The following is a 26,310-nucleotide window of genomic DNA, read 5'->3' on the forward strand; positions in this document are numbered from 1 at the left end:
ATTATAAAATTATTAAAAACTCATAAAAGTATGGAAAATCTAGAAATCTAGACAAGATAAAGATCACCCACAATTCAGACATTGCAGAGACAAGTCCTGTTAATTTTTTTTTTTTTAAGATTTTATTTATTTATTTGACAGACAGAGATCACAAGTAGGCAGAGAGGCAGGCAGAAAGAGAGGAGGAAGCAGGCTCTTTGCCCAGCAGAGAGCTCAATGTGAGGCTTGATCCCAGGACCCTGGGATCATGACCTGAGCCGAAGGCAGAGGCTTTAACCCACTGAGCCACCCAGGCGCCCAATTGTTAATATTTTAATATATCCTTCCAAGTCTTTACATATATACATGTTTTTTTTAAACAGAACTTGTAATAATAATTTTTCTTTTTTTTAATATTTTTAAATATTGTCTCCTAAATGGAAAGATCAGTTATAGATAAAGTTATATTTATTTATTTTTAAATTTATTAATTTAGAGAGGAAGTGCATGTGCATGAGTAGGGGGGAGGGGGCAGAGGGGGAGAGAGAGAGAGACAATCACAAGCAGACTCCACCCTGATTATGGAGCCCAACATGGGGCTTGTTCCCACAATGCCAAAGATCATGACATGAGCCAAAATCAAGAGTCGAATGTTCAACTGACAGGCACCCAGGCTCCCCACAGATAGAGTTTTAAAGGATGATAAGCTGGTGTTACTTATAGGGTGCATGCGGTAATACTGCGTAGAAATTTGGGTATATGCCTTTTTCGTATCTCTAATTAGTTGTGTCCTTAAAAACCACTTAAAGTTCTGTCTCTGTTTGCTTTTTTATGTCAGTGAGTAATGGTCGTTTTCCTATTGACCTACAGAGTTTGTTTTTATAGAAAGTAATGTGTTAATCAGTTTTATTATTTTTTTACAATGTTAAATACTGTCTAGAGTAGTAAATAAGTCCATCTCTGATTAAATCAGATTAATGTGTTTCAAAGTATTCTTGTTCTCTCCCTTTCTTGCGTTTTAATTAGGTAACCTTGAAAAGTGTTTATGAAAAAATATATTTATCATACATATATAAAATCTCTGAAAAATTCTGTCTTTAATTGTAGGGTTGTCATAGACCTAATGGAAACTTTTATGGCTTCCAGGCTAATGACTCCTATGTATACAGTAGTCTGCATCCATTGTCCATAGCACCTTGGTTTAACTACTTGTGAGTCCACGTTTGCCTACTTGTGCTTATCTACTTTCACTTGAAACTAATTTTTGCATCAACTAAATTTACATACTGGGTTTTTTTTGTTCTTTTTTAAAAAAAATTTTATTTACTTATTTGACAGAGATCACAAGCAGGCAGAAAGGTAGACAGAGAGAGGGGAGGGGGAAGCAGGCTTCCTGCTGAGCAGAGAGCCTGATGTGGGGCTCTATCCCGGGACCCTGAGATCATGACCTGAGCCGAAGGCAGAGGCTTAACCCACTGAGCCACCCAGGTGCCTCTAAATTTACAAACTGTTATTCCAAAGTCTACCAAACAGAGGTTGCCTGTAGCTGATTGTATCCTGTGAGGTAGTCTGGAGCAGAATATTACCTTCTGTGTTTAGAGGCAGCAAGCAGTGAGGGCTAACGGAGGATGTTGGGTTTAATGGAGCATGTGAAAACTTAGGCTGTTGAGGATATAAGCAAGCAGGCAGGGCTATAAACAGTTTTCATGCAGTATCAGTGTTAAGACCGAGTAAGTAGTGGGTTAACAGGGACCCACTAGAGACCATTGTTAGGCACCATTATGCTTACATAGTGATTGTGTTTTTGATGATTTTAATACCTTCAAATATACCATTCAATTCTATTTCAGTGTTTCTCTTTATTTTATATGTGATCCCTCCCTCTTCTCCTAAGCTGTGGTATATGTTCCTAGGGCCATATTTTACCCCAAATAGGAAAGTTTAAGGACCATTTTGTGTCTGAAAATTATTTCATTATTGATAATATATAATATGACTAGTAATATGTTAGTTTTTTTTCTTTATGTGTCTCTGACATTCCTAGCATCTCTCCTTGGTCTTTTCAATGGTGTAAAAAATATTTTTAAAGATTTTATTTATTTATTTGACAGACAAAGAGAGATCACAAGTAGGCAGAGAGTCAGGCAGAGAGAAAGGGGGAAGCAGGCTCCCTGCTGAGCAGAGAGCCCAATGCGGGGCTTGATCCCAGGACCCTGAGATCATGACCTGAGCTGAAGGCAGAGGCTTAACCCACTGAGCCACCCAGGCTCCCCCCCAAAATATTTTTATTAGCTATTACCCAGCTGCCTTAAAATTGCTAACTACTATTAGATTACTAATTCCTACTCACCTTGGGGCACATGCTATAGAATTGCCCTGGTAAGAAGCAGTCTGATCGCAAGTCATCACTGTGCGGTCTGTACAGTCTGCGACTTTTTATTTTGAGCTCACATTTGGAACCACTTTGTTTATTTTTATGTCTTAAAATGTAAACTATTAGAGATTACTCAGGACTCTGTAACTTAGTTTGAACTGTGGAAGATCATGAGTGTCTTCTTTGAGATGCTTCCCCAGTTTCTTTGAAGTTAATTTTGGATTTGCCAAATACCCTGATTTTAGTGGTCCTCTCCTGTTTGGGCATCCCCAGCGTGTATTCTCTGTGATTTGATAACAACGTGCTGGACTCCCTTATGGGACTGTCAGTGTAGGTGCCCTCTCCTTGATGGCCAAGGACTGAGCATGTGATTCAAATTAGGCTCCTTGGATATCTGTTTAAAAAAAAAGAAAAGAAAAGTTGGACACCTGGGTGGCTCAGTGTGTTAAGCCACTGCCTTCGTCTCAGGTCATGATCCCGGGGTCCTGGGATCTGAGTCTCGCATCCGGCTCCTTGCTCAGCGGGGAGCCTGCCTCTCTCTCCACCTCGCCTGCCTCTCTGCCTGCTTGTGTGCTTTCTCTCTCTCTCTTTCTGACAAATAAATAAATAAAATCTTAAAAAAAAGTAAAATGTAAATACAATAATATTAAAATGTGTTATTAATGCATCAAGTAAGAATAATATAAACATGTCAGATCTGATGGTATTGTCAGTGTTTTTAACCCTGTTTTGTGACTGTCAGAGCTCATAATAGAAGAGAGTGTGTGGAGAGTTTTCAAGATCACCCTCAGTTTTGGTAATTCATGGAGAGAACTCAAAGTACTGACTGTGTATAGTTATATTTAGGCTGTAATTTATTAAAACAAAAGGATATATAATCAGCAAGAGGAAAAGATGCTTGGGGTGAAGCATGGGGGAAACCAGGTGCAAACTTCCAGAATCTTCTCCCAGTAGAGTCACACAGGAGGCCCTTATTTCCCCTAACAATGAATTGTGACAGTATATCTGAAATGTTGCCAACGGGAAAGCTTGTTAGAGACTGAGCACCCAGGATTTTTATAGTGGCTAGTTACATAGGCACCCCATGCTTGGCACATACCCAAATGCCCAACTCTGAGAATGAAAATAGGTGTTTAGCATAAGCTGTATTGTTTGTAATACAGTTTAGGCATAGTAAGCCAGTCTTATCAGTGAATTGTGGGAACCCTTCTGAAATCCAGGTTCCCATAAGTTCCCAGATGCCATCTAAGAGCCCGCCTTGCAAGCAGGCCAACAATAGCAGTCAGGCCTGTTGTATTTGACTCTTATGCAGAGAAGTATTAGTTTTCATTTTTCTTAGAGTTTTTACTTTTTGCATAAATAGTTTTATTTCAGCTTCTGATTTCTTTGCTAGAATCTTAAGCCACATCTGTATATTACTTCAAGTGAATCTTTTACTACCTTATTTCATTCTGTGTGTATGTTAAATATTTTTTTCATTATCACCATCCTGACATCTCTCAAGTTTTGATGGTAGCCATGACTCTCAAATGACTTTCTCTTCGGTTGTTCCCACCATAGTATCTCATAATACATGGGTCAGGAAACCAAATAAGAGATTCTGTTAGTTGCTGAGTCTTACCTATTACAAGTTCTAGTGAAGACCTACAGAAATAATCTCTTAAGTTTTCAAATAGTAGGTATATCAGAGTTCCATGGAAAAGCTGTTAAAAACACTGATTTCTGATTCCTTTCCCCAGAGCTGCTAATTCAGGATGTCCAGAGTGGAGCCTGAGAATTTGCATTTCTAACACATTTGGAGGTGATGCTTGACATAGCTGGTCCTGGGAGCACACTCGAGAACCTCTTTCCTAATTTGTAAAATAATCTACAATTCATAGAATGTGTTGTGTCCTCTGCCAAATATACATCTGCAGGCATATTGAACACAGTAAATACACTGAGAGTGAATGGACCACTTTCAGCCCTCCGTGTGTTCTGTAACTGCCACTTTTCACTCAATACATAATGCGTTCATGGGATGCATGGCTCAGGTGGATTAACATAAGTAGATATCTAAAAAGCTTACTCTCAGGGTGCCTGGGTGGTTCAGTAGGTTAAGCATCTGCCTTCAGCTCAGGTCATGATCCCAGGGTCCTGGGATTAAGCCCCACATCAGTCTCCCTGCTCTGTGGGAAACCTTCCTCTCCCAGTCCCCTTGCTTGTGTTCCTACTTTCGCTATCTCTCTGTCAAATAAAAAAATAAACTCTTAAAAAATAAAAGCTCACTTTCTGGATGCCTGGGTGGCTCTGTTGGTTAAGTGTCTGCATTCGGCTCAGGTCATGATCCCAGGATCCTGGGATCAAGTCCCATATTCGGCTCCTTGATGAGCCAGGGAGTCTGCTTTTCTCTCGCATGTCCCCCACCCCAGCTGGTGCTCTCTTGCGTGTGAGTGTTCATACACTCTCTCTCTCCTAAATAAATAAAAATAAAATCTTAGAAAAAAAAAAAGCTTACTTTCTAATCTGTTTTTAAGATAAATAAATAAAGTTTCCATATTTTTTATATGTTCACTGAATTGTCCCCACACTACTTATAATTTCTCAGCTCAACCTGGGTAATCATACCAGTGGATTATTACTTAAACATTTTCTTAGAAAATGGGTTAGCAAGGGAAATGCTAGAATTTTAGGGCTTTATTGGCTTTTCCTTCCAGCTAAGAATGCTTATGAAAGGGGATCTCACTGGAAATTTTTCATGACCTCATTGAGATCAGAGAATCCCGAGGAGGCAGAGTTTTAGCTGGTGGCAAGTTGGGCATGGTCATCACAGGAGGTGACAGGGCAGGTGTGGTAATGAAATTCTGAAACTGTTCTGATTCACATGGGATCCTAGGTTGATAAATAACCTGTTTGATTGGTACACATTTTTATTTTATTTTTTTATTTTTATTTTTTAATTTATTTATTTGACAGAGAGAGATCACAAATAAGCAGAGAGGCAGGCAGAGAGAGAAGGGAGGAAGCAGGCTCTCTGCAGAGAGCCCGATGTGGGGCTCGATCCCAGGACCCCGGGATCATGACCCAAGCCGAAGGCAGAGGCTTTAACCCACTGAGCCACCCAGGCGCCCCAATTGGTACAAATTTAAAACTCCAGTTCTGGTGATGTCTAGTCCGATGTAAGTTATTGTGTTAGAGTGCCTTAGGGATTGTCTGCTTTGTTCTCCAAGCCCAGTGAAAGGAGGTAAGATCAAGTACCCTGGAGGGCCCGTTATAGATCCCTGTATACAGTATGACCCTTTCTACCTGCTTTCATTAATGATACCTTGTGTTCATTTATTTAAATAACTGTGTAGTGGTGAAGGGGAAAGAGGTCTTTAAATATGGCTGGAACTGTTTGATACTGACTCTGATGTAACAGTAATTTTTGGTGATCTGGAGGACAACCAGGGCGACCTAGCAATAAGATTTGGTGCAAATGCAGAGCCAAGAGATAGTTTTGATCTAAGCATATTTCTCTACACCTGTCCTGAAATTATTTCTCTTGGTTCTAAGTGAAGAGATCTCTTCAACAACTAACAGAATCCCCATTTAGTGTGATGTGGTATGGTGGGAATGGCCAAATAAGTCATTTGGTGCTACCATTAAAGATTGAAAGATGCTGGGATGGCGGTGATCAGGGGAGAAACAAACAAACCAAAACAACAACAAAAAGACAAAAAAAAACCCAAAAACCCCAAAACCCCACTAAAATAAGCACATAAGAAAATAGGCATTAAAAAAGTCTCACATTGTTGTCTTTATTATTACTTTTTATCTTTTATTGGAGACTGATAGATAGCCATGGATCCAGATGTATCAGAAAGTTCTTTCCAGTTTCAGTGATAGTTGTAATACAAATTGAGACTCCATAGGAAGCAAGGACCATTTGTTTGTAAGTGATTTTATTCTTCAAAATTAATGTTTTCCTAGAACATTTCCAACGTATCTAACTTTGCATTATAATGTAATATATGTGCTGTGGTTAACCAGAATTCAGACAATTTACTCAGTAAGTATTCAGCTCATTGAGAAAAGAATAGTTAGTGGGTTAACAGACTTGGAACTTACTTTTTCATAGAAGGTTGAAATCTTATTTTCAGTATAATCTTTCAAAACCATGGATCAAATTACTTTGGAGTTTCCTGAGATTTTGGTTTGAAGCCTTTGGCAGTGCCTCCCTTCCAATCCAAATCATGCTACCTGGAGCGCACAACATTGCATGTGTCCAGTTAGTCTTCTCAATGTCAGAGACCTATATTGTGACAATTTAGCCTAAAGTTTTAAACTGGAATTGGTTTAAAGTTTGTATAGATGTGATCTAAGCCCTCAGTATCCCAGAGCATTATGGATGCTCAGTAAAGGTTTATAGAATTATATTTTATATTATTTCTACTTTGATAAGTTTTCTGATGAGTTTTTTTTTAAGTTTTTATTTACTTATTTGAAATAGAGAGAGAGAGAGATCACAAGTAGGCAGAGAGGCAGGCAGAGAGAGGGAGAAGCAGATTCCCCACTGAGCAGAGAGCCCGATGAGGGCCTCAATCCCAGGACGCTGAGATCATGACCTGAGCCAAAGGCAAGGCAGAGGCTTAACCCACTGAGCCACCCAGGCGCCCTCTGTTGAGTTTTAATTAAGATATTTTGCTTATTGGTAATAGAAACCATCCCAGATTATCAAAATCAGAAAAGGGAATTTATTGTAAGGATACATAATGTCCGAGAGCAGAAAATCCAGTCAAATTTTAGGAGGGATTTAAGTGAGTGGGAGTTGGAGAGTTAGCAGGAACTAGCTATTCCCTTAGGTACTTAGAGGACACACAGTCTCTTATGTGTCCCTTTTTTTCCCCTTGTACATCTGTTTTGTTCTTTATTTCTCACTCTTTCTTTGTGGACCAGTTTTCTCTATTTCTTCCTACACATGTCAGAAAATGGCTACAGGCTATATTATTTTGCTTTACCAACAAGTTTGATTAGCAAAATAAATAAATAAACAAGTAAATAATAAAACCCAAAGTTGATTAGCATTTCAGCATTAAATTCCTGGGAGAGAGAACTCGGTCTGCCCAGTTGGGATCAGGTGTCTGGCTACCAGTCTAATCAACTTGTTGGCAGAATATATTGCCAGAACATATTTCTTTGTTAGGAGAAACGATCTAATAATGATGTTTGTCATATTACCAGCTTATTCTTTATGAAGCTGTATGGTCTTTTTTTATTGTAAGAATTTGGTTATCTGGACTCCTGGGTGGCTCAGTCTGACTTTTGATTTCACCTCAGGTCATAATCTCAGGGTTGTGGGATTGAGCCCTGAGTCAGGCTCTTCACTGAGCTTTGCAGAACGTGCTTCTCTTCTCCTCCCTCTGCTCTTCCTCTCGTGTGTGCGCTCGCTCTCCCTTTATTTCTCTCTCTCAAATAAATAAATCTTTAAATCATTTTGGTTATTTGATAAGTTATAAACTTTTAGATTTATTAGCACATGATATAATTTTCTGTGTAACAGATCACAACTTTATATTTTACTTACATATAAATACATATTATATGGTCATTATATTACTATTTATCAGTCCTACTTCACAAATGTGAGCTAGGCTCAGAGAATTTTAATAATCTGCCTCAAAGGTCACATACCTAGTAAGTCACAGACCTGGAGTTTGAACCAGGTACACTGATTCCAGAGCTCATTCTTTTGACCTCTTGCTATAAGATGGTTCTCATTATAAGGTGTTTTGAAATGTAAATATTTACTTTAAGAGAACTCTCATTTAGCCAGACCTAATTAATGTCTAACTTCTTTGGTTCAGTAAATGTTTCCTGAATCCCTCCTACATGTAGGTGCAGTTCTAGGACTAGGGTATGTAGAGGTGAGTAAGTAAGAGGCATTTCTGCCTAAAGTTGTTCAATCTAGGAGAGAGAACAGATACAAATCATTAAAATACAGTGTGAAATATTCACCTTTATAGAATGTTTGTATGTGTTTGGGACAAGCAAAGCCAGTATATAGTGTAAGAGTGAGTATTGTAGTATTGGTTACCAAGGAGTTAATATATCAGTAATCTGAAATTAGAATGAATTCTAGGGCTTAGAGTGCTTATTACATATAAAATAGGTCAGTTTGTTTTGGTCACTGGGCAGGTAATGGACAGGTTTTTGAGCAATCAAAGATTATTTTCCTTTTTTTTTTTTTTAAATGTTATTTAGAGAGCATGGGGGTAGGGAGAGAATTTTTAAGCAGGCTCTGTTCCCAACATGGACCCTGAGATCATGACCTGAGCCGAAATCAGGAGTTGGATGCTAACTGACTGAGCCACCCAGGTGTTCCAGATTAGTTTCCTTTTGATGGCTTCTTTCAAGATTATATTCTTGAGGATATAAAATAGGATAAAAGGTTTGTTGGTGGGCCAGACAGCCATCAAGAAGGATCAAATAGGTTTACTCTGTTAGTGGTATAAGGGTCAAATGCAGGTTGCCCAGGATCCAGAGCACAATCATCTAAAGGAAATACGTGTGAGTGGAGTTACTGTGGGACTGAGAGCGGTGATGGGCAATGGGGTAAGAGCAGGGTCTGAGCAAACTGTGGATGAGCACTATGCAGGTAGGTGTCTGAGATGTTGGTCTCTGGCCTCCCATCTGTGTAGAAGAAAAGGACAAATCAACATTAGGTTGAGCTATAAGTTGCTAATATTTGACCTTTTTAATTTATAAATATAGCAGTTTCGTATGGTTTAATCTAATATTTGCTGAGTGCTTACCCAGAACTTGTCAGTCTCCTTGAGAGTCTAAATATACTACCTAGTTTGATTTTAAAAATTTTGCAAGCAGTCTAGAAGATAAATCTCCAGTGTACAGAGAGGAAACCAGAGATTAAAATGGTGGAGGTGACATGCTCCAAGACAGAAAGTTACTCATAGCAGTTTCTAGCTCAAAAGCCAGAGATTCTTCAAATTTGCCAGGGTCTTAATCAATACATTAAGTTGTACAACCACTGAAATCAGACAACAAATAGGAGATGGTTTTCATCAGGAGACCCAGTGAACCAAGTACCAAACCCATAGGATTTGCCTCCCTCATGTTTTCTTTGCTTCTGGCCTCTACCATTTATCTCCCTGTCACACTCTATTTCATCCATCCTCCTTCCACTCCTTCCCTGCTTCTATCTTCCTCTCTCTGCAGTCATGAAGAAACAAGTACATAAAGGTTGGTACAGCACAGATAAGACTAGGTAGCGATTAGCAGTCACTTTACAAGAATCATATTTAAGATATGGAAGAACAATTCAGACTCTACTAAGTGAAAAACAGAAGTTTACGATGAAGTGAGAGCAGTTGATTGAGCTTTGTCATCTATCTTTCTGGTTACTTTGATAGGGGAAAAGACCTGCAATGGTATAATGATAGTGCTTTCTGAGAAGACAGACGCTTCTGCTAATCTGATTTTTCTCCTTCATTTTCTTTCTTTCTTTTTTTTTTTTTTTTAAAGATTTTATTCATTTATTTGACAGAGAGAGAGAGATCTCAAGTAGGCAGAGAGGCAGGCAGACGGGGGTGGGGGGGGTGCCGGCCCCCTGCTGAGCAGAGAGCCTGACACGGGACTCGATCCCCCGACCCTGGGATCATGACCCGAGCCGAAGGCAGGGGCTTAACCCGCTGAGCCACCCAGGCGCCCCTCTCCTTCGTTTTCTACTTTATTTTTATTGGTAATAAAACAAAAATGTAATATTGTTGTTTTCAGGTCATCTAAAAGCTTGGTTAATGGGAACTTTCAAGGATTATTATTTTTGTTAATCAATTGAAGTGTTAGGAAATATTCTCTAGATGCATCCTTAGTGACTTACCTTGTGACATTTCAGAATGTTTATTGCCCTTCGATTCATGGCAAAGTAGATATTACTAACATGCCCAAATAGACATAAAGTGTAACAATGCCAGTTCATGGTTTCTCTTCATAAATTCTGATTTTTTGAATTTGCTGCACTACTAGGCTCCTCTAAATTCCAGATCATTAAAGTTTAAATGTTATAAATGAGTGTGGTATGTTTTGAGAATGTCATTATTCTAAAGCAGTTTGATTTAGTTTGAATAAAGTTTTGACCTCACCAGCAAGATACCAAATAAGACTGACCTCTTCTGAGGGCCAAATAAATTGGCTACCTCTATATTATATGAGGAAAGTGCCTGTGCTTTTTTTGCTTATAGAATAATGTCTTAAATATACAGCAGGCACTTAATAAATGTGCTTCTTCCTATATTGCTCTCTTACATCTTTGCTGCTGATGAATAGTCTAATTAGAATGTCTATTTTGAGGGCGCCTGGGTGGCTCAGTGGGTTAAGCCTCTGCCTTCGGCTCAGGTCATGATCTTAGGGTCCTGCTCAACAGGGAGCCTGCTTCCTCTTCTCCTCTCTCTGCCTGCCTCTCTGCCTACTTGTGATCTCTCTCTGTCAAATAAATAAATAAAATCTTTAAAAAAAAAAAAAAAAAGAATGTCTATTTTGAGCTTTTAAAATTTTCAGGAATATGCCTTTGTCAATATCTGTGAATGTGGAGTATCTCTCTGGCTAGTAGATATGAGTAAATTTTGGTTAGAAGATGTGGGGGTAAAATTTACTTATAAGTAGTCCGTGGTTCCATTGTCTAAAGTAACTTAAATTTTAGGAAACTATTAGGAAATATAGGTGACATCCAGAGGAGGTTTTTGTGTTTTAGGGGGAAGGGTTTGTTTGTTTGTTTGTTTGTGAGAGAAAGCCTCAAGCAGATTCTATGCTGAGTGTAATCTCACAACCTTGAGATCAGGAGTTGAACACTTAACTGACTATGCCACCCAGGCACCCCTGATTATTATTATTATTATTATTTAAATATTTTATTTATTTCTTTGACAGAGACAGATCACAAGTAGGCAGAGAGGCAGGCAGAGAGAGAGGGGGAAGCAGGCTCCCTGCCGAGCAGAGAGCCCGCTTTGGGGCTTGATCCCAGGACCCTGAGATCATGACCTGAGCTGAAGGCAAAGGCTTTAACCCACTGAGCCACCCAGGTGACCCCTCTGATTATTTTTTAATATGCAAGAGCTTAAACAAATTATGCAAGAACTTTTGCAATCCAGTTAAAAAAAAAAAGTACCTCAGAAAGATGGATAAAGAACACAAATGAGCACCTCCTAGAAAAAGATATACAGGTACCCAATAAATACATGTACTACCTAAAAAAAAAAATTTACTTTTAAGAAATTTTTAATTTATAGTACAAATAATTAACATAGTCTATATATGTGTATGTATGTATGTATCCTTATCTTCATATTTCCTTTTTTTTTTTTAAGATTTTATTTATTTATTTGATAGAGATCACAAGTAGGCAGAGAGGCAGGCAGAGAGAGGAGGAAGCAGGCTTCCCACTGAGCAGCGAGCCCAATGCAGGGCTCAATCCCAGGACCCTGACATCATGACCCGAGCTGAAGGCAGAGGCTTTAACCCACTGAGCCACCAAGGCGCCCCTATCTTCATATTTCTTGAGAGCAGAGATGATGTCCTGTCACTCCTAAATACTCCACTGTGTAATTCCCGACAAAAACGCCACTCTTATACCTATCCTGCATTCAGACCTGTAAATCTGGAAGTCAGCATGGGTATAATACTGCCATCCTATCCACAGATCCCTTTCAGATTTTACTATCTCTCCTAAGAAAGTCTCTTTTTCCTTTTTGGTCCATGCTTTATCCAGAAATTCATGTTGCATTTGACTGTCAAATCTCTTCAGACTACTTCAGTCTAAAACTGTTTCCTGGTTTTCCCTGTGTTTCATATTCTTTTTGGGTTTTAAGGAATACAGGAATAAGGAATTCTGTAGGATAACTTCTTCAACCTGGGTCTGGTTTTTCTCATTGTCAAGTGCCACACAGAAAGTTGCTCTTTTGTTTTCAGTATATTCCATCATTGCACCACTGACGGGTAATATCCCAGGATTATACCAATACGCTGTTCATCAGACCTCTGCTCCCATCCATCCATTCAGCATCTATAGGCAACACTATGAATCTATCCCCTTTAAGATGGCTGCAAAAGATGCTCCTCTATTCCCATCATTCCTGCTACATTTCTTAACATTTTTCCCTTTTCTGCATTTACTTATTTATTCATCATTCATTCACTTGTCAGTATGGATTCATGGATGCCAGTTTTAATGAGTGGGTTGTAATTTGTTATTAAGTTTTTAAACTGAGGTATAATTTACTTATAGTGGAATATATACATCTTAAGTTAGTCAGTTTTGACATACATATACATGCCTGTCAGGGCTAACCAGTATTTATTTTGATACCCAAAGTTTCCCCCATTTGACCAGTAGGAGCCCCTTCAGGTGGCTCCTGTGTCTCTTTGAAATATCTCCCATCATTTGTTGAACATTTCCTTACTCTCTGGCTCAATATGTTTCAGATTCTTCTTGTAGTTTCTGTGCCCAACTTCGAAGTCAGCATTTCTCCGAAGATCTTTGGTTTCTTTTAAAGTAGGATGGGATTTAGAAATCAAGAGATGGGCCATTGGTATGTTTTTTTGTTGCTGGGCTGTCAGTTGCTATTGGGCCTTCTAGGTGTACAGAATTAGGAAAATATATGTATGTATTTATGTGCACATACATGCATATATATACACACATCTGTAACTGTTCATTTTTCTGTGTGTGTATATTAAGTAATCAAGAATTTATATTTCTTTTTTTTTTCCTAAGATTTTATTTGAGAGAGAGCACAAGCCGGGAGAGGGGCAGAGGAAAGAGGGAGGGGCAGAGGGAGAAGGGAGAAGCAGATTCCCCACTGAGCAGGGAGCCTGATGTGGTACTCCATCTTAGGACCTGGGATCATGACCTGAGCTAAAGGCAGATGCTTTTAACCAACTGAGCCACCCAGGCACTCCATGAATATATATTTCTAATTCCAGGCCAATACCTTAGATTTTTTCTTCTTCTTTTTTTTTTTTTTTAAGATTTTATTTCTTTGACAGAGAGCACAAGCAAGGGGGAGCAGCAGGAAGAGGAAGAGGGAGAAGCAGGCTCCCTACTGAGGAAAGAGCTTGATGCAGGGCTCGATCCCAGCACCCTGGGATCATGACCTGAGCCGAAGGCAGACACTTAACCAACTGAGCCACCCAGGCGCCCCAGAGACAGTGAATCTTAAGCATGCTCCCCTTCCAGCACAGAGTCCGACGCAGGACTGGATCTCACCACCTCTGAGATCACAACCTGAGCTGAAACCAAGAGTCTGACACTTAAAACAACTTCACCACCCAGGCATGCCACCTTAGTCTTCTTTTTGGCCATTCCCCTTCCTTCCTTTTAAATATCTTTGGCAGTGAGAAACATGGCCCCACTATCCTCAGTATATTTACTTATTTGATTAGTCAGTTTACTTATTTGGTGAGTGTAACAAATTTAATTATGCTGCTCATTTCCTGTCCCTGCTCAGCTCCCACCATGTCCTTAGCCACAGGGTCGGCCTGTGCTTCCATGTGACTCTCACAGCCGCCTCCTCGTTACCTTGTATAGTCAGCATCTGTCCTGTCCCTCTGTGTCCCAACCCTTATGCCTCACTACTACCCCATGTCCTTAGTACCCATGAAAAGGAAGAAAGGATATGGTCCCACAGAAGATTTTAAAGTTAGATTTGGATTACACAGTTTTCTTTATTTCTTCGATGTACTTAGTTTTTTTAATGTTCTCAGAAATTGTGCATTTTCATTTTTAAATGACATACCCTTTGGCATATAGGTTTATTTTTTCATTCATTCATCTGTTGGAATTATTTCCACTGTTGTTTTAATGTCTCTTTGAGATTGTCATATACAAAAGGTCATTTTCCTAGATTTATTGTTACACTATGTGTTTAAGTACATTTACTTACTGAGGGTTTTAGCATCAAATTTAATACTCTTGTTCTCTGTTTCTCCTGGCTGCATTGGCACTGCCGCAACCAGTTTAAATGCTTACCCTTCTGAAGAAACTACCTCAATAAAATGTCATTAGGCATATTTTGTTTTTTAAAAAATAGATCTTGAAAAACTGAATATTTCCTAGGCAGTGTCAACATTAGTCAGCCATTTGGAGAATTGATTGTCTTTCTGAAGCTTACTTCAAATACTTGGTGTGCTACAGCCCAAGGCACATTAGAAATCACTGTTGATTCCTTTGGACACTTGTATGTTTCACTGGCATTTTGGCTTCTTAAAGGATTATTACCTACCAATAGCTAATCTAAAAATCTCTTATGCTTTTTAGTGTTCCCATAGAATTCAATGGTTTTTAGGTGCCAGTTAGGGCATTTGGTAGATTGACTAGAAAAATAATTGTTTAAGCAATGTTGGATAACTGTGAGGTAGCCGTTGCCTTGACAACTAGAAAACTGTTCTGTTTGCTAAACAAAGGGATGGTAATTTAGTAGTTTAATTTCCTTTTTGTCATGGAGGTCCTGCATAATAACATTTTATTTTAGCCTCTGAGATGGTACATATTATTGACCAAAATCAGAGAAGCAGAGCAAAAAGAGAAGCTAAAGAGTTTTTTCTGGTTTAAAGACATGTGTGTCTAACAGGGTCAGTGTTGGTCCAGGTAATTTAATGAACCAGCTGAATAATTCTTTGTATATCTCTTGCACCAAAGGCCAGGAGCCCTAGAATAGGTATACAGTCTTGGTTTTCTTTCCACTGTACTAAAGGGTTGTGATGTACTTCATAATGGAGCAACACCACAAACACTTTAACCTCTGTTGCTATTAGAATCAACAGGATTACTTTATTTCTGAATTGAATGAGGGGGATAATATTTAAATACATCCTCCCCAGCCTCCTCCGTATTATGCCCAGTTACACTGGCATCTCTTCTATTTGTGTGGGATCTCTTTTGTGTAGGACTTCAAAATTTTTTTAATGACACATTTCTTCCAAATTATTAAGTAATAGTAACAGTCTGTTTGGCAGTGTATGCTGAGCCTTGTTCCAAGCACTTTACAGGTAGCATTTCACATTTCATCCCTTTGAGATAGTCACTTTTATCCTGAGGTACAGAGGTGCTAGCCCAAGGTCATCTAGCTACTAAGTGGTAGATTTGATCCCAATTACTACAGATTAGAATACTTTTTTTTTCCTTTAGATTATAATACTCTTTACTCTTCTCATGAAGTGATATAATATCTGGATTTCTTTCAAAATAATCATTGTTTAGGAGGAATGAGTAGGAGTATAGATGAGACAAGATTGTGTTGATAATTGTAGGACCCAGACTATGAGTATATGGGGGATTTATTATAGAGTCTCATCTTCTTTTATATATGTTTGAAGTGTTCCTGAGTATACGTTTTATTTTTACTCATTTTTCTTTTCTTTCTTTTTTTTTTTTTTTAAGATTTTATTTATTTGACACACAGAGAGAGATCACAGTAGGCAGAGAGGCAGGCAGAGAGAGAGGGGGAAGCAGGCTCCCCGCCAAGCAGGGAGCCTGATGTGGGGCTTGATTCCAGGACCGCGAGATCATGACCTGAGCCGAAGGCAGAGGCTTAAACCCACTGAGCCACCCAGGTGCCCCATTTATATTTTCTTTCTTTCTTTTTTTTTAAAAGATTTTATTTATTTATTTGTCAGAGAGAGAGGAGCGAGAGCGAGCACAGGCAGACAGAGTGGCAGGCAGAGTAGAGGGAGAAGCAGGCTCCCTGCCAAGCAAGGAGCCTGATATGAGACTTGATCCCAGGACGGTGGGATCATGACCTGAGCTGAAGGCAGCTGCTTAACCAACTGAGCCACCCAGGCGTCCCCCATTTTTATTTTCTTAGAGCGCATGCACATAAGGGGGAGGGGAGGGGAGCCGAGGGAGTGGGAGAGAAAATATATATATATATTTTTTAAGATTTTATTTATTTGAGAGAGAGTGAGCAAGAAAGTGAGAGAGCACAAGCAGAGGGAGAAGGAGAAACAGGCTCCCCACTAAGTAGGGAGCCTGATGCAGGGCTCCATCTTAGGACTCCCGGATCATGATCTGAGCCAAAGGCAGACTGAGCCACCCAGGTGTGCCTCCCCCCCAGTATACATTTTAAAATGCAAAGAATACATACCACTGTAACAAAAAAGAAGCCTTTTTTTTTTTTTTTTTTTTTTTTTAAAGAAAAAGACAGGAAGACTGGGATGCCTGGGTGGCTCAGTTGCCATCCATTTCCTGATTTCGGCTCAGGTCATGATTCGGGGTCGTGAGATTGAGCCCTGCTGCCTCAGACTCTGTGCTGAGCATGGAGCCTGCTTAGAGTCTCTCTCCCCCTCTGTGTACAACACCTTCTCTCTCTCTCTAAAAATTAAAAAATAAAGAACAGGAAGACATTTTGAATGAAATATTTTTATTTTTATATACGTATCCCTCCATTCCATTCCCTTTCCCATTGGTTAATCCCTTTTTAGCAGTTATTCCTATCTTTATTGTGTATATATTTTATATATATATAATACAACAAATATATGATTATTTTTGCATTTCTAGAGAAAGCTAAACTGACAGAACCACCCAGGTACCTCCTTTTTTTCTTTTAAAATGCTAGAGGCAAAACCTCATCTTATTTTTAAAAAATTTCTTAAAAATTTTATTTATTTATTTATTTGTTAGAGAGAGAGAGACAGCAAACTAGGGAACACAAGCCTGGGGAGTGGGAGAGGCAAAATCAGGCTTCCTGCTGAGGAGGGAGCCATGTGATGTGGGGCTGGATCCCAGGACCCCGAGATCATGATCTGAGCCACCCAGGCGCTCGCAGTACCTCATTTTAAATTATTGCTCATCAGGGCACCTGGGTGGCTCAGTTGGTTAAGCAAAGCATTCTTGATTTCAGTTTAGGCCATGATCACAGGGTCATGGGATCGGTTCCCGTGTCGGGTTCTGCTTTCTCTTTGAAGTCCGCTTGAGATATTCTGTCTCCCTTGGCCTGTTTCCCTGTGTGTACATCTGTTTCTCTCTCTCTCTCTCTCAAATAAAATCTTTAAAAAAAAAAAAAAGAGGGTGTGTCAAATCTGAATTTACATTGGTTTAATGACTTGTTTGCCCACCTTGAGTGTTTCCTAATAGTAAAAGTAATTGTTAATAGCTAAATACTTGAGGCATCGTAATTGAGTGCTTTTTAATATTGACCATGTTTTCCTAATATGGACACTGAAGGTTAGAGAGGCTTAGTAGCCTACAAAACTCATCTAGTTAGTGTAAAGAATAGAGCTGGGGTAAGGACCTTGTCTTTTCTGCCTGTGCTGTTGGTCTGCTTTATTACCTTACGTTTTACTAATGATACAATAATTTATGCTCTGCTAAAATTATGTACACAAGTCTGACCATGTAGGTAGGTTATGGATTTCATTTGTTTTTCTGTACAAATTCTCATTCATATTTTGGTTAGCATAGTTTCACTTCTAGATGATTATGTTTCTCAGTGTCCCATTTTGACCTTCTCTGTAACTCCTATACTTTGAGAAACACACTCATTAGACAGAGGTATACAGAATTCAAATTCTTTTTTTTTTTTTTTTTTTTAAGATTTTATTTATTTATTTGCCAGAGAGAAATTACAAGTACACTGAGAGGCAGGCAGAGAGAGAGAGAAGGAAGCAGGCTCCCTGCTGAGCAGAGAGCCCGATGCGGGACTCGATCCCAGGACCCTGAGATCATGACCTGAGCCGAAGGCAGCGGCTTAACCCACTGAGCCACCCAGGCACCCCAGAATTCAAATTCTTATGTTCATCTAATAATGAGAATTCAGGAACAGAAAAGTAACTTACCTAAGATGATACAAAACAAAATTATAGAGGCAGAAAAGTAAGATCAGTCCATAGATCTTTGCTTTCCAGGTGTTGCCTTTAACAGATTAACACTGTTCTAACAATGTGTTTCAGTTTTAGCAGGTGTTTATTAGACTTTGGTTTCCCTTCTCAAGTATTTTTGTAATAGACATTTTCTTTATGTGTTTTGCTAATTCCTTTTCATGTGTTCTGAAGGAAGGGAAATACTACCCTTCAGAATAATAATTTGCCTCCACAATATTTGAGGTAATTATTACTCTTTTCTGTTAGCATGGATTTTTATGTTGGTAAGGATGTGAGATAGGCTTGGTTTTGGGGAAAAATCTCTTTCAAATTTAAGTTGAATAAATCTCAGTAAACATATCGACAGATTGCTATCATTGGCATATTGCCAGGGTTTGGTATGAATGTTAATGAAAATACGTAAATGGTTTTCTGTATATAAGTAGTCTAAATATATTACTATTCTATTTCCTTTTTTGTTCACAGTACTCTTTAATAAAAATGTTTTAAAAATGTATCACTTCTTGGGGCGCCTGGGTGGCTCAGTGGGTTAAAGCCTCTGCCTTCGGCTCAGGTCATGATCCCAGGGTCCTGGGATCGAGCCCCACATCGGGCTGTCCGCTCCGCGGATAGCCTGTTTCCTCCTCTCTCTCTTTCTACCTGCCTCTCTGCCTAATTGTGATCTCTGTCTGTCAAATAAATAAATAAAATCTTTAAAAAAAAAAAAGTATCACTTCTTAAACATTGTTTTTGAGTAGGCATAAATGTTCAACTTTTAGTTTTCTTGTTTTTTTTCCTGTGTTTCACAGTTTCTTGTTCCTCATCAGTATTACTTTAAGTATACTATTTGTCCATGAAAATAAAATTTACTGGCTAATAAGGCAGGATGTATTAATGGAAGAGGTTTGCAAATTGTGGAGAGTAATGTTTAATAGTCATGAAGATAGCCCCACCATTTGCTTTTGTAGCAGTAACACACAATACCAGTTGAACCACAAAGGGAATTAATGTGTTCCTGAAATTTTCTTAAAATTTCTGGGCAAAATGTTGTGTGTCTGTTTCATATTCTTTGTATAATAAAGCCACTAGCTTGTCTGGAATTTAACCAAGAATTTGACCAAGGAAAATGATACTATAAGAGGCTTAAGACAAGTAGGTAAAGTAGAAAAATATATTTTTAAATTTTAGGTGCAAGAGCAGTACAAAGTTATCAAACTGTAGTCAATGATATCAACAAATTTTAGTGGTAGTAATTCAGAAGTTATTGTCTTTCTGTGAGGGTATACTTGTGTTATGACATAAATGAATTGAAATAAATGTGTTTTCCTAGGTAGATTTCTTTTTAAACTTTTTTTTTTAAAGTAACTATGTCCAACGTGGGACTAAAACCCACAGCTCCAAGATCAAGAGTCCTGTGCTTTACTGACTGGGCCAGCTCACTCCCTCCCCCCCCATGTAGATTTTAAAATTCATATACTTGATATATTTTGTGTTATTTTAAAAAATCCTTTCCATGAAATAAATAGAATGTGAAACAAATGGCTATTAAGAAGGTCACCCTGATATTTTTAGTTGTAGTAACTTTGTCTTGGTTTATGGGCTACCTCCCACCTTTTAAAAAAAAAGTTACAATTATTTGATTATAATACTTTTGGTATGTCATTAGACTATATGTCTTTTTTTTTTTTTTTGATAGATCGCTCCTTATGTGTATTATCCACAACTGTTGGGATTAATTTAAGATCCATCCAAATGAAATCTGTATTTTCATCACTCACTATTAACAGCATTTTTCCTCCTGGTCTATAAAATTTCTACCAGATGTTAATAGATGTTAATAGAAAAAAGGGTTTCTTTGGACAATGAGGCAGAGTAGGGGGGGTTCATTCAATAAACTGATTTTCCCAAACTTTCTCCTCCTTTTCTTTTTGGTGGAACATCTCAGGATATTAGTATTTCTTATAAAACATATTGCAAAAAGTTACTTACATAAACTTTCTTTGATTATGCATTAATTAATATAAGAACTCCTTAAAATTATAGATCTTCTAGAGAAATGTACATGATTGTAAAGAGTCAGAGCAGCTAGATTAGGACTGTTAAAAAACTAAATCACACACATAGTAAAAAAAAAAATAGAATCACAAGAGAGGAAACTTAAAATATTTAACATGTAAGGATAAATAAGTAGTGAACTCATCCCAAAGTATTTACGATTTCTCAGATTGGATTTCTTCTTATAGTTTTCTCCGTTTGTTTGAAAGAGATGTAATTCTTCCCACCCCTCCTATTATACCTTTGAATTGTCTAGGTAGGGATATGACAAAGCTATTTGGAATCTGGGTGGCTTCTTAAGATGTAGCCTAAAATTTTGAGGCTTTTAAGGATCTGCCTTCTCTTTAGATGGTCATAGAGTAAATAAATACTTGAATGATTGGATAGATGAAATGATAAACTTGTGATTAAGCGTATTCATATCATGGGCTATATGTAGTCTATATAGAAAAAAGGATTCATTTTTATTTTATATGATGAACATCTAAAGTAGATTTTTTTGATACATAGATTTTACCTGTTTTTGTTTTCTTTTTTTTTTTTGTTTGTTTTTTTTTTTTCTTTTTTTCTTTCTTGGTCTGCAGTTAGCATGGGAATTTTTTTTTTTTTTTTAAAGATTTTATTTATTTATTTTTTTATTTGAGAGAGAGAGAGAGAGAGAGAGAGATCATGAGTAGGCAGAGAGGCAGGCAGAGAGGGGGAGGGAAGCAGGCTCCCTGCTGAGCAGAGAGCCTGACTTGGGTCTTGATCCCAGGACCCTGGGATCATGACCTGAGCTGAAGGCAGAGGCTTAACCCACTGAGCCACCCAGGCACATCTTTACTTGTTTTTAAGTTAGAGTATTTTGTAGATGGTTCTTGTTAACAAATACATTCAATTACTACAACTTTTATAGCTACCATAGGATTAGATCTGCCAGTCCGAAGTGTAATTGTGTTAAAGAATTAAGAGACTTTAAATCTAATTGTATTTGTTTGCATTTTAGGCCCTTGATGAACCTCCCTATTTGACAGTGGGCACTGATGTGAGTGCTAAATACAGAGGAGCCTTTTGTGAAGCTAAGATCAAGACAGCAAAAAGACTTGTCAAAGTCAAGGTACAGTATATGTAGATTTTATACATTCAGTATTTGATATTTAAACTTTTTTTTGGTGTGTATATTTAAGACTTTTTTCTGCAAGGTGGGTTTAGTTTCTATATAAGGGTTGTCAAATACTTGAAAACAAAACATTATTTGGGATTTTAAAGTATTCTAATTCGGATGAAGTTAGATTATTACAAATTGATATTTTGAATGACATTTCAGTATAGACAGACTTTGTACTGTTTGTGTTGTTAGCCTTTTAGAGCTGGAAAGGACCTTAGAAATCATGTAGTTTAATTTTTTTTTTTTTTTTCAAATTTTTATTTGACAGACAAGAGATCACAAGTAGGCAGAAAGGCAGACAGAGAGAGAGGAGGAAGTAGGTTCCCCACTGAGCAGAGAGCCTGATGCAGGGCTCGATCCCAGGACCTTGGGATCATGACCTGAGGTGAAGGCAGAGGATTTAACCCACTGAGTCAGCCAGGTGCCCCGTTTGGTTTAATTCTTAATTTTAGACCATCCTCCACCATTTTAACCATCAAATTGAGATGTGATTTATAATTGATGGTGTTTTAGATAACAATAAAATAAGGTAGATCTAGTTGTTGATTTCCTTATCTTTCTTTAAAAAAATCTTAAATACTTGTGTTTTGTCTCAGATAATACAGAAAAAGAAATGTAATTGTTTACATTTTAGTAAACTATCAGTGTTGAAAAATATAGGACAAGTGAAATATTTGAAGGTAGATATTTATTCATTTGTCAGTTATTTACTAAGTGGTAAACTGTGTAGGGTACTGTTAGGTGGAAGGAGGTTGGGGATATGGGGATGACCTGATCTTTGTCCTCAGAGGATTTATAGTGCAGATTAGCAGATACCCTGTAAAACATTGGTTTGAATATCACCAAGTCAAACAGGACAGAGGTGTATGTCCAGTGGAGAGTTTCAGATTCTCTTCTGGAGCTTTTTCCATGCCTGTATTCTAGCTTCTTTCTGTGTGCATGGATGTGTTGAGAAAAGCTTCCTGTGATTCTGATTTACATTTCTAATTAAGATCCATTGTGGTTAAAACCTTTAAATCAACTGGAGGAGTCTGGTCTTGGTCACACCATGCCTTTAGTTTTCACACATGTGGTACCTGTCCGCTCTTCCGTGATTTGATTTTTGTGGGTACTCTTATGGTGTTCTTACAGTGGCATTCCCTGTTCTGATTTCACACACTGGTGTTCCCTGAGCACTCATTTTTTTTGCCACTACTATCTTGGAAATGCAGACGGAGCTCCTACTAGCACATGCAATACCTTACTGTCAGACAAACGCTTTCCCTCCTGGTAGATCGCTTCTTTAGTAGAATTTGGCATGCAGGTTAGACTTCAGTGTTAGAAAAAGGTGTTCCCTTTGGACAGGATCAGTTTTACTCTAGGACCCCTGCTTTGGTTTGCAGAGCATAGGCTGGATTTTAGCTCTGACTTGCAGTCTCAGCTGGGTGTTGCTGTGTAATGAATGAACCAGCTAAATGGCGTATATCACTCCTGCCATTTCTTGCTATTAATAAAAGGAAGAGAACTGTTAGTCTTTCCTGCTTCTGTTGATAGCACAGAGTACCAGTACCTTGTGCCTTATAAATAACAGATACCTAAAACTTGTTAATCTTTTTGGCTGCTCTAAAAATCTGTTTGTAATTCAAAGTTAATTATTTTCTCAACAGATACAGTGGTATACTTCTGATTTGTTTATGATTCAAATAAAGTTCATACATTTTCAACAGTTTGTTGATCTACTTCTTCCTCATCAGTTTTCATTGATCAAACATTTACTGTGTGCTAAGTACTGTATTAGGTTTTGAAACTCCAGTGTTAAAATCTGTTCTCCGTCAGTGGCTTACAGTGGTTTATAGTCTGAGCGAGAGTGACAGAAATAACTAAACACATAATTTAAATAAAGCATGGTAATGCTTTTGTGTGACAAAAATGCCTGGGATGCTATAAGACATCTCTTCACAACTTCTTTGTGAGCACATTCCGTAGATGTAGTACCAGAGACGTCTGGTAAGACCATGTTGATGGTTGAATCCCTGTAAGAGCTGTTGCTTTGTATAGGGAAAACAGCTTTCTTACATTGAATACTTGAAGCTGTCTTATTTTCACCAACTAATGCTAACTAATATTTCACTAACTAATATTTAAACTTGAATCCTTGTTTTTACGTAATCTCCTCACATCTGGTTTCCTATTCTCTGCTTCCTGTACTGATACAGAGTACAGTAAACTTCGGGAGCTTGACCGCTTAAGTTTGAGTCTCAGCTCTACTGTGTTACCTGTTCTGTGATCTTGGACCAGTTACTTATTCTTTCTGCTCCTCAGTTTTCTTATCAACAAAGTGGGAACCATCATACCTACCTAATAAGGTTGTTGTAAAGATTGTGTTTAATGCTTGAGCCTGATGCTTAGCTCTCAGTAAATGTTGCTACTAAATAAGCTACAGCTTATTATTAAACTAGGTCTTCCGAGAATGATAGAGGACCTAATACCCTAAGGTCTCTACCTGTTTTTCCCTCCCCTCCTTTTTTTTAGGAAAGGAAATTATATTACTAAGGTAATAGCTAATAGTATTGAATAAAGTCTAATATATGAAACACCAGCTGGTTTATTCTGGAAAGTTGTCTGTCTAAAATAATAAAATTTTCAGTTAATCTGGTTAGGGAGTGAGAATTATATATACTAGACAGCTGTGTTAGATTACTTGTAATGAGAACAAATTCATTCGTTGATGAACTTGTGTCACTTGATTTTGTGTGTGTGTGGGGGCTTGTTGCTAATTAAATTTGTGATCTCTAGGTAACATTTAGGCATGATTCTTCAACAGTGGAAGTTCAGGATGACCACATAAAGGGCCCACTAAAGGTAATTCATTTATTTATTCATTATTAATTCTAATGCTTCAATGGGAGACATTAAAAATTATACGTGGTCATTTCTTTTTAATCATTGGCTGTTTTTGAGTTGATAAACATAGTTCTCTCTAAATAGGCCAGTAGAAAACAGTAGAATGTTCAGTGAAACTTGATGTTATAAGAGAACCTGTGTTTAGAAATGAAGTAAACATCAAGGAAGCATTGACTGGTTTTTATTTACTATCTGTTTCCTTTTTACCATGTTGTACTTCCAGAATTAATGGGTGATGAATTAGGGATTAAGTGATGGAGGTTCTGTGACAATGTGAAAAGTGAGGGAAAAATTCCAACATGGTAAGAACCTCAGGGCTTCTATTTATTTATTTATTTTAAGATTTTATTTATTTATTTGAGAGAGAAAGAGCATGGGGAAGGGCAGAGGGACAGGGAGAACCAGACTCCTCTCTGAGCAGGGAGCCCAACATGGGGCTTGATCCCCGGACCCTGAGATCATGCCCTGAGCTGAAGGTAGATATTTAACTGACTGAGACACCGAGGAGCCCCAAAGAGCTTTTAGAGTGCTAATTTGTTGAAACAGCTACAGGCAAATGAATTTTTTTAAGGGTTATCCGACAAAGTGTTAAGCATGTTACATACAGATAGTTTTATTTATTTGCATTCATTTCTCCTCACTGGTGGATGAAATCAGTGCTGTTCTACTTTCTACTAGTGAGCAAGCTGAAGGGAATGTGTGGGCCGCCACTGTGTGCTCTTTGGCCCTTGAGAATGTCTGAAAATTGGAAAATGGCCTGCCTGGATGAGTTTTAAGAAATGCTAACAGAATTGAAGAAACATTTATAGATACAAGAAAAATTCTTTACCAACACAGCTGTACTTTGGGGGAATTAGATATGTGTATCTGCCAGTTGTTTGTTTGTGATTGATTGGAAGACTTCTTTTTTTGATTGAAAGATTTTTAATTGGATCCCTAGAGCATTAGTAAGCACTATAGAGAGCTAAAGCTTGTAATTAAAAAAAAAAAAATCTTGCCTTACAAAAATTATTTTCTACCATTCCTGTTTTGTAGGTGCCATTTTTAATGCTACATGCACGTGCTCATGACTTGCAGGGACAAAAAACCCCAAAATGTGTATACTTATAATATGATGCTTGCCACCATTTATTTAGCACTTAGTATGTGCTAGTGCTGGGCTAATGTCTTTTACACATACTGTCTTTTTTTTTTTTTTTTTAAAGATTTTTATTTATTTGTTATATATATAGAGAGAGAGATACAGAGTGCAAGCACAGGCAGACAGAGTGGCAGGCTAGAGGCAGAGGGAGAAGCAGGCTCCCTGCCGAGCAAGGAGCCCCATGTGGGACTCTATCCCAGGACGCTGGGATCATGACCTGAGCCGAAGGCAGCCGCTTAACCAACTGAGCCACCCAGGCGTCCCTACACATACTGTCTTACATAATTCTAACAGCCCTTCACAGAAGACACTAAAGGGACGTAAAATAATCTGGCCATGCCAGCCAGTGATGACAGAGCCAAAATTCTTGTCATTGAAGCGTGTGCCCTCTGAATGTTCAGAACACATAGAATTCTGTGCCTTATTTGTGTTCTTGCCTCAGAAGCACACCAGCATAGCTCTCACTGACTGCCGCCCTGTTCACATTGGCTCAGGCCAGCTCCTACCAGCTACAAAATACGCTCAGTGTTGTGAAGAGATAGAAAAGGCAACCACTTTGTATCCCAAGGCCCTCTTTTTCTCCTTCTGCCCCTGCCTCTTTATGGCACAGTTGGTTTATTTTACTTGTTTGGCTTTTTTTACTTTATTAAATTGTTCTTTGTCTATGATTAGGGCTAAAGATTTTGATTTTGACATAGGCAGGTATATTAAATTTTATCTCAAGATTGTTAAAAGTATTTTCTTTTGTCTATTGTTTTTTGTTTGTGTGTGTGTGTGTATAGATTTTAAGTTGTTCCCTGATACGCTTCATAGCTTTCTATTACCTAATAGAAAGTGTCCGCATTTGGATAAATATTTCTCTTAGAGGAAATAAACCACCAAAAGTGATGGTCATTTGATCTC

General features: G+C 38.1%; 1 protein-coding gene across 6 annotated transcripts in view; it reads left to right on the forward strand.

Moving 5' to 3' along the window:
• ARID4B (AT-rich interaction domain 4B) overlaps positions 1 to 26,310 on the forward strand; it is a 147,601-nt gene that overhangs the window by 37,392 nt on the left and 83,899 nt on the right. For all 6 annotated transcript variants that reach the window (XR_009403895.1, XM_059397294.1, XM_059397293.1 and 3 more), the window contains exons 3-4: positions 21,222 to 21,332; positions 24,159 to 24,224. Coding sequence is in view for 5 of the 6 variants with exons in the window: in XM_059397294.1 (XP_059253277.1) it covers positions 21,222 to 21,332; positions 24,159 to 24,224 (177 nt within the window). In the remaining variant the exon portion in view is untranslated. The remainder of the gene's footprint in view (positions 1 to 21,221; positions 21,333 to 24,158; positions 24,225 to 26,310) is intronic.

This window comes from Mustela nigripes, chromosome 4 (genome assembly GCF_022355385.1).
Source record: "Mustela nigripes isolate SB6536 chromosome 4, MUSNIG.SB6536, whole genome shotgun sequence".
Classification (NCBI taxonomy): domain Eukaryota; kingdom Metazoa; phylum Chordata; class Mammalia; order Carnivora; family Mustelidae; genus Mustela; species Mustela nigripes.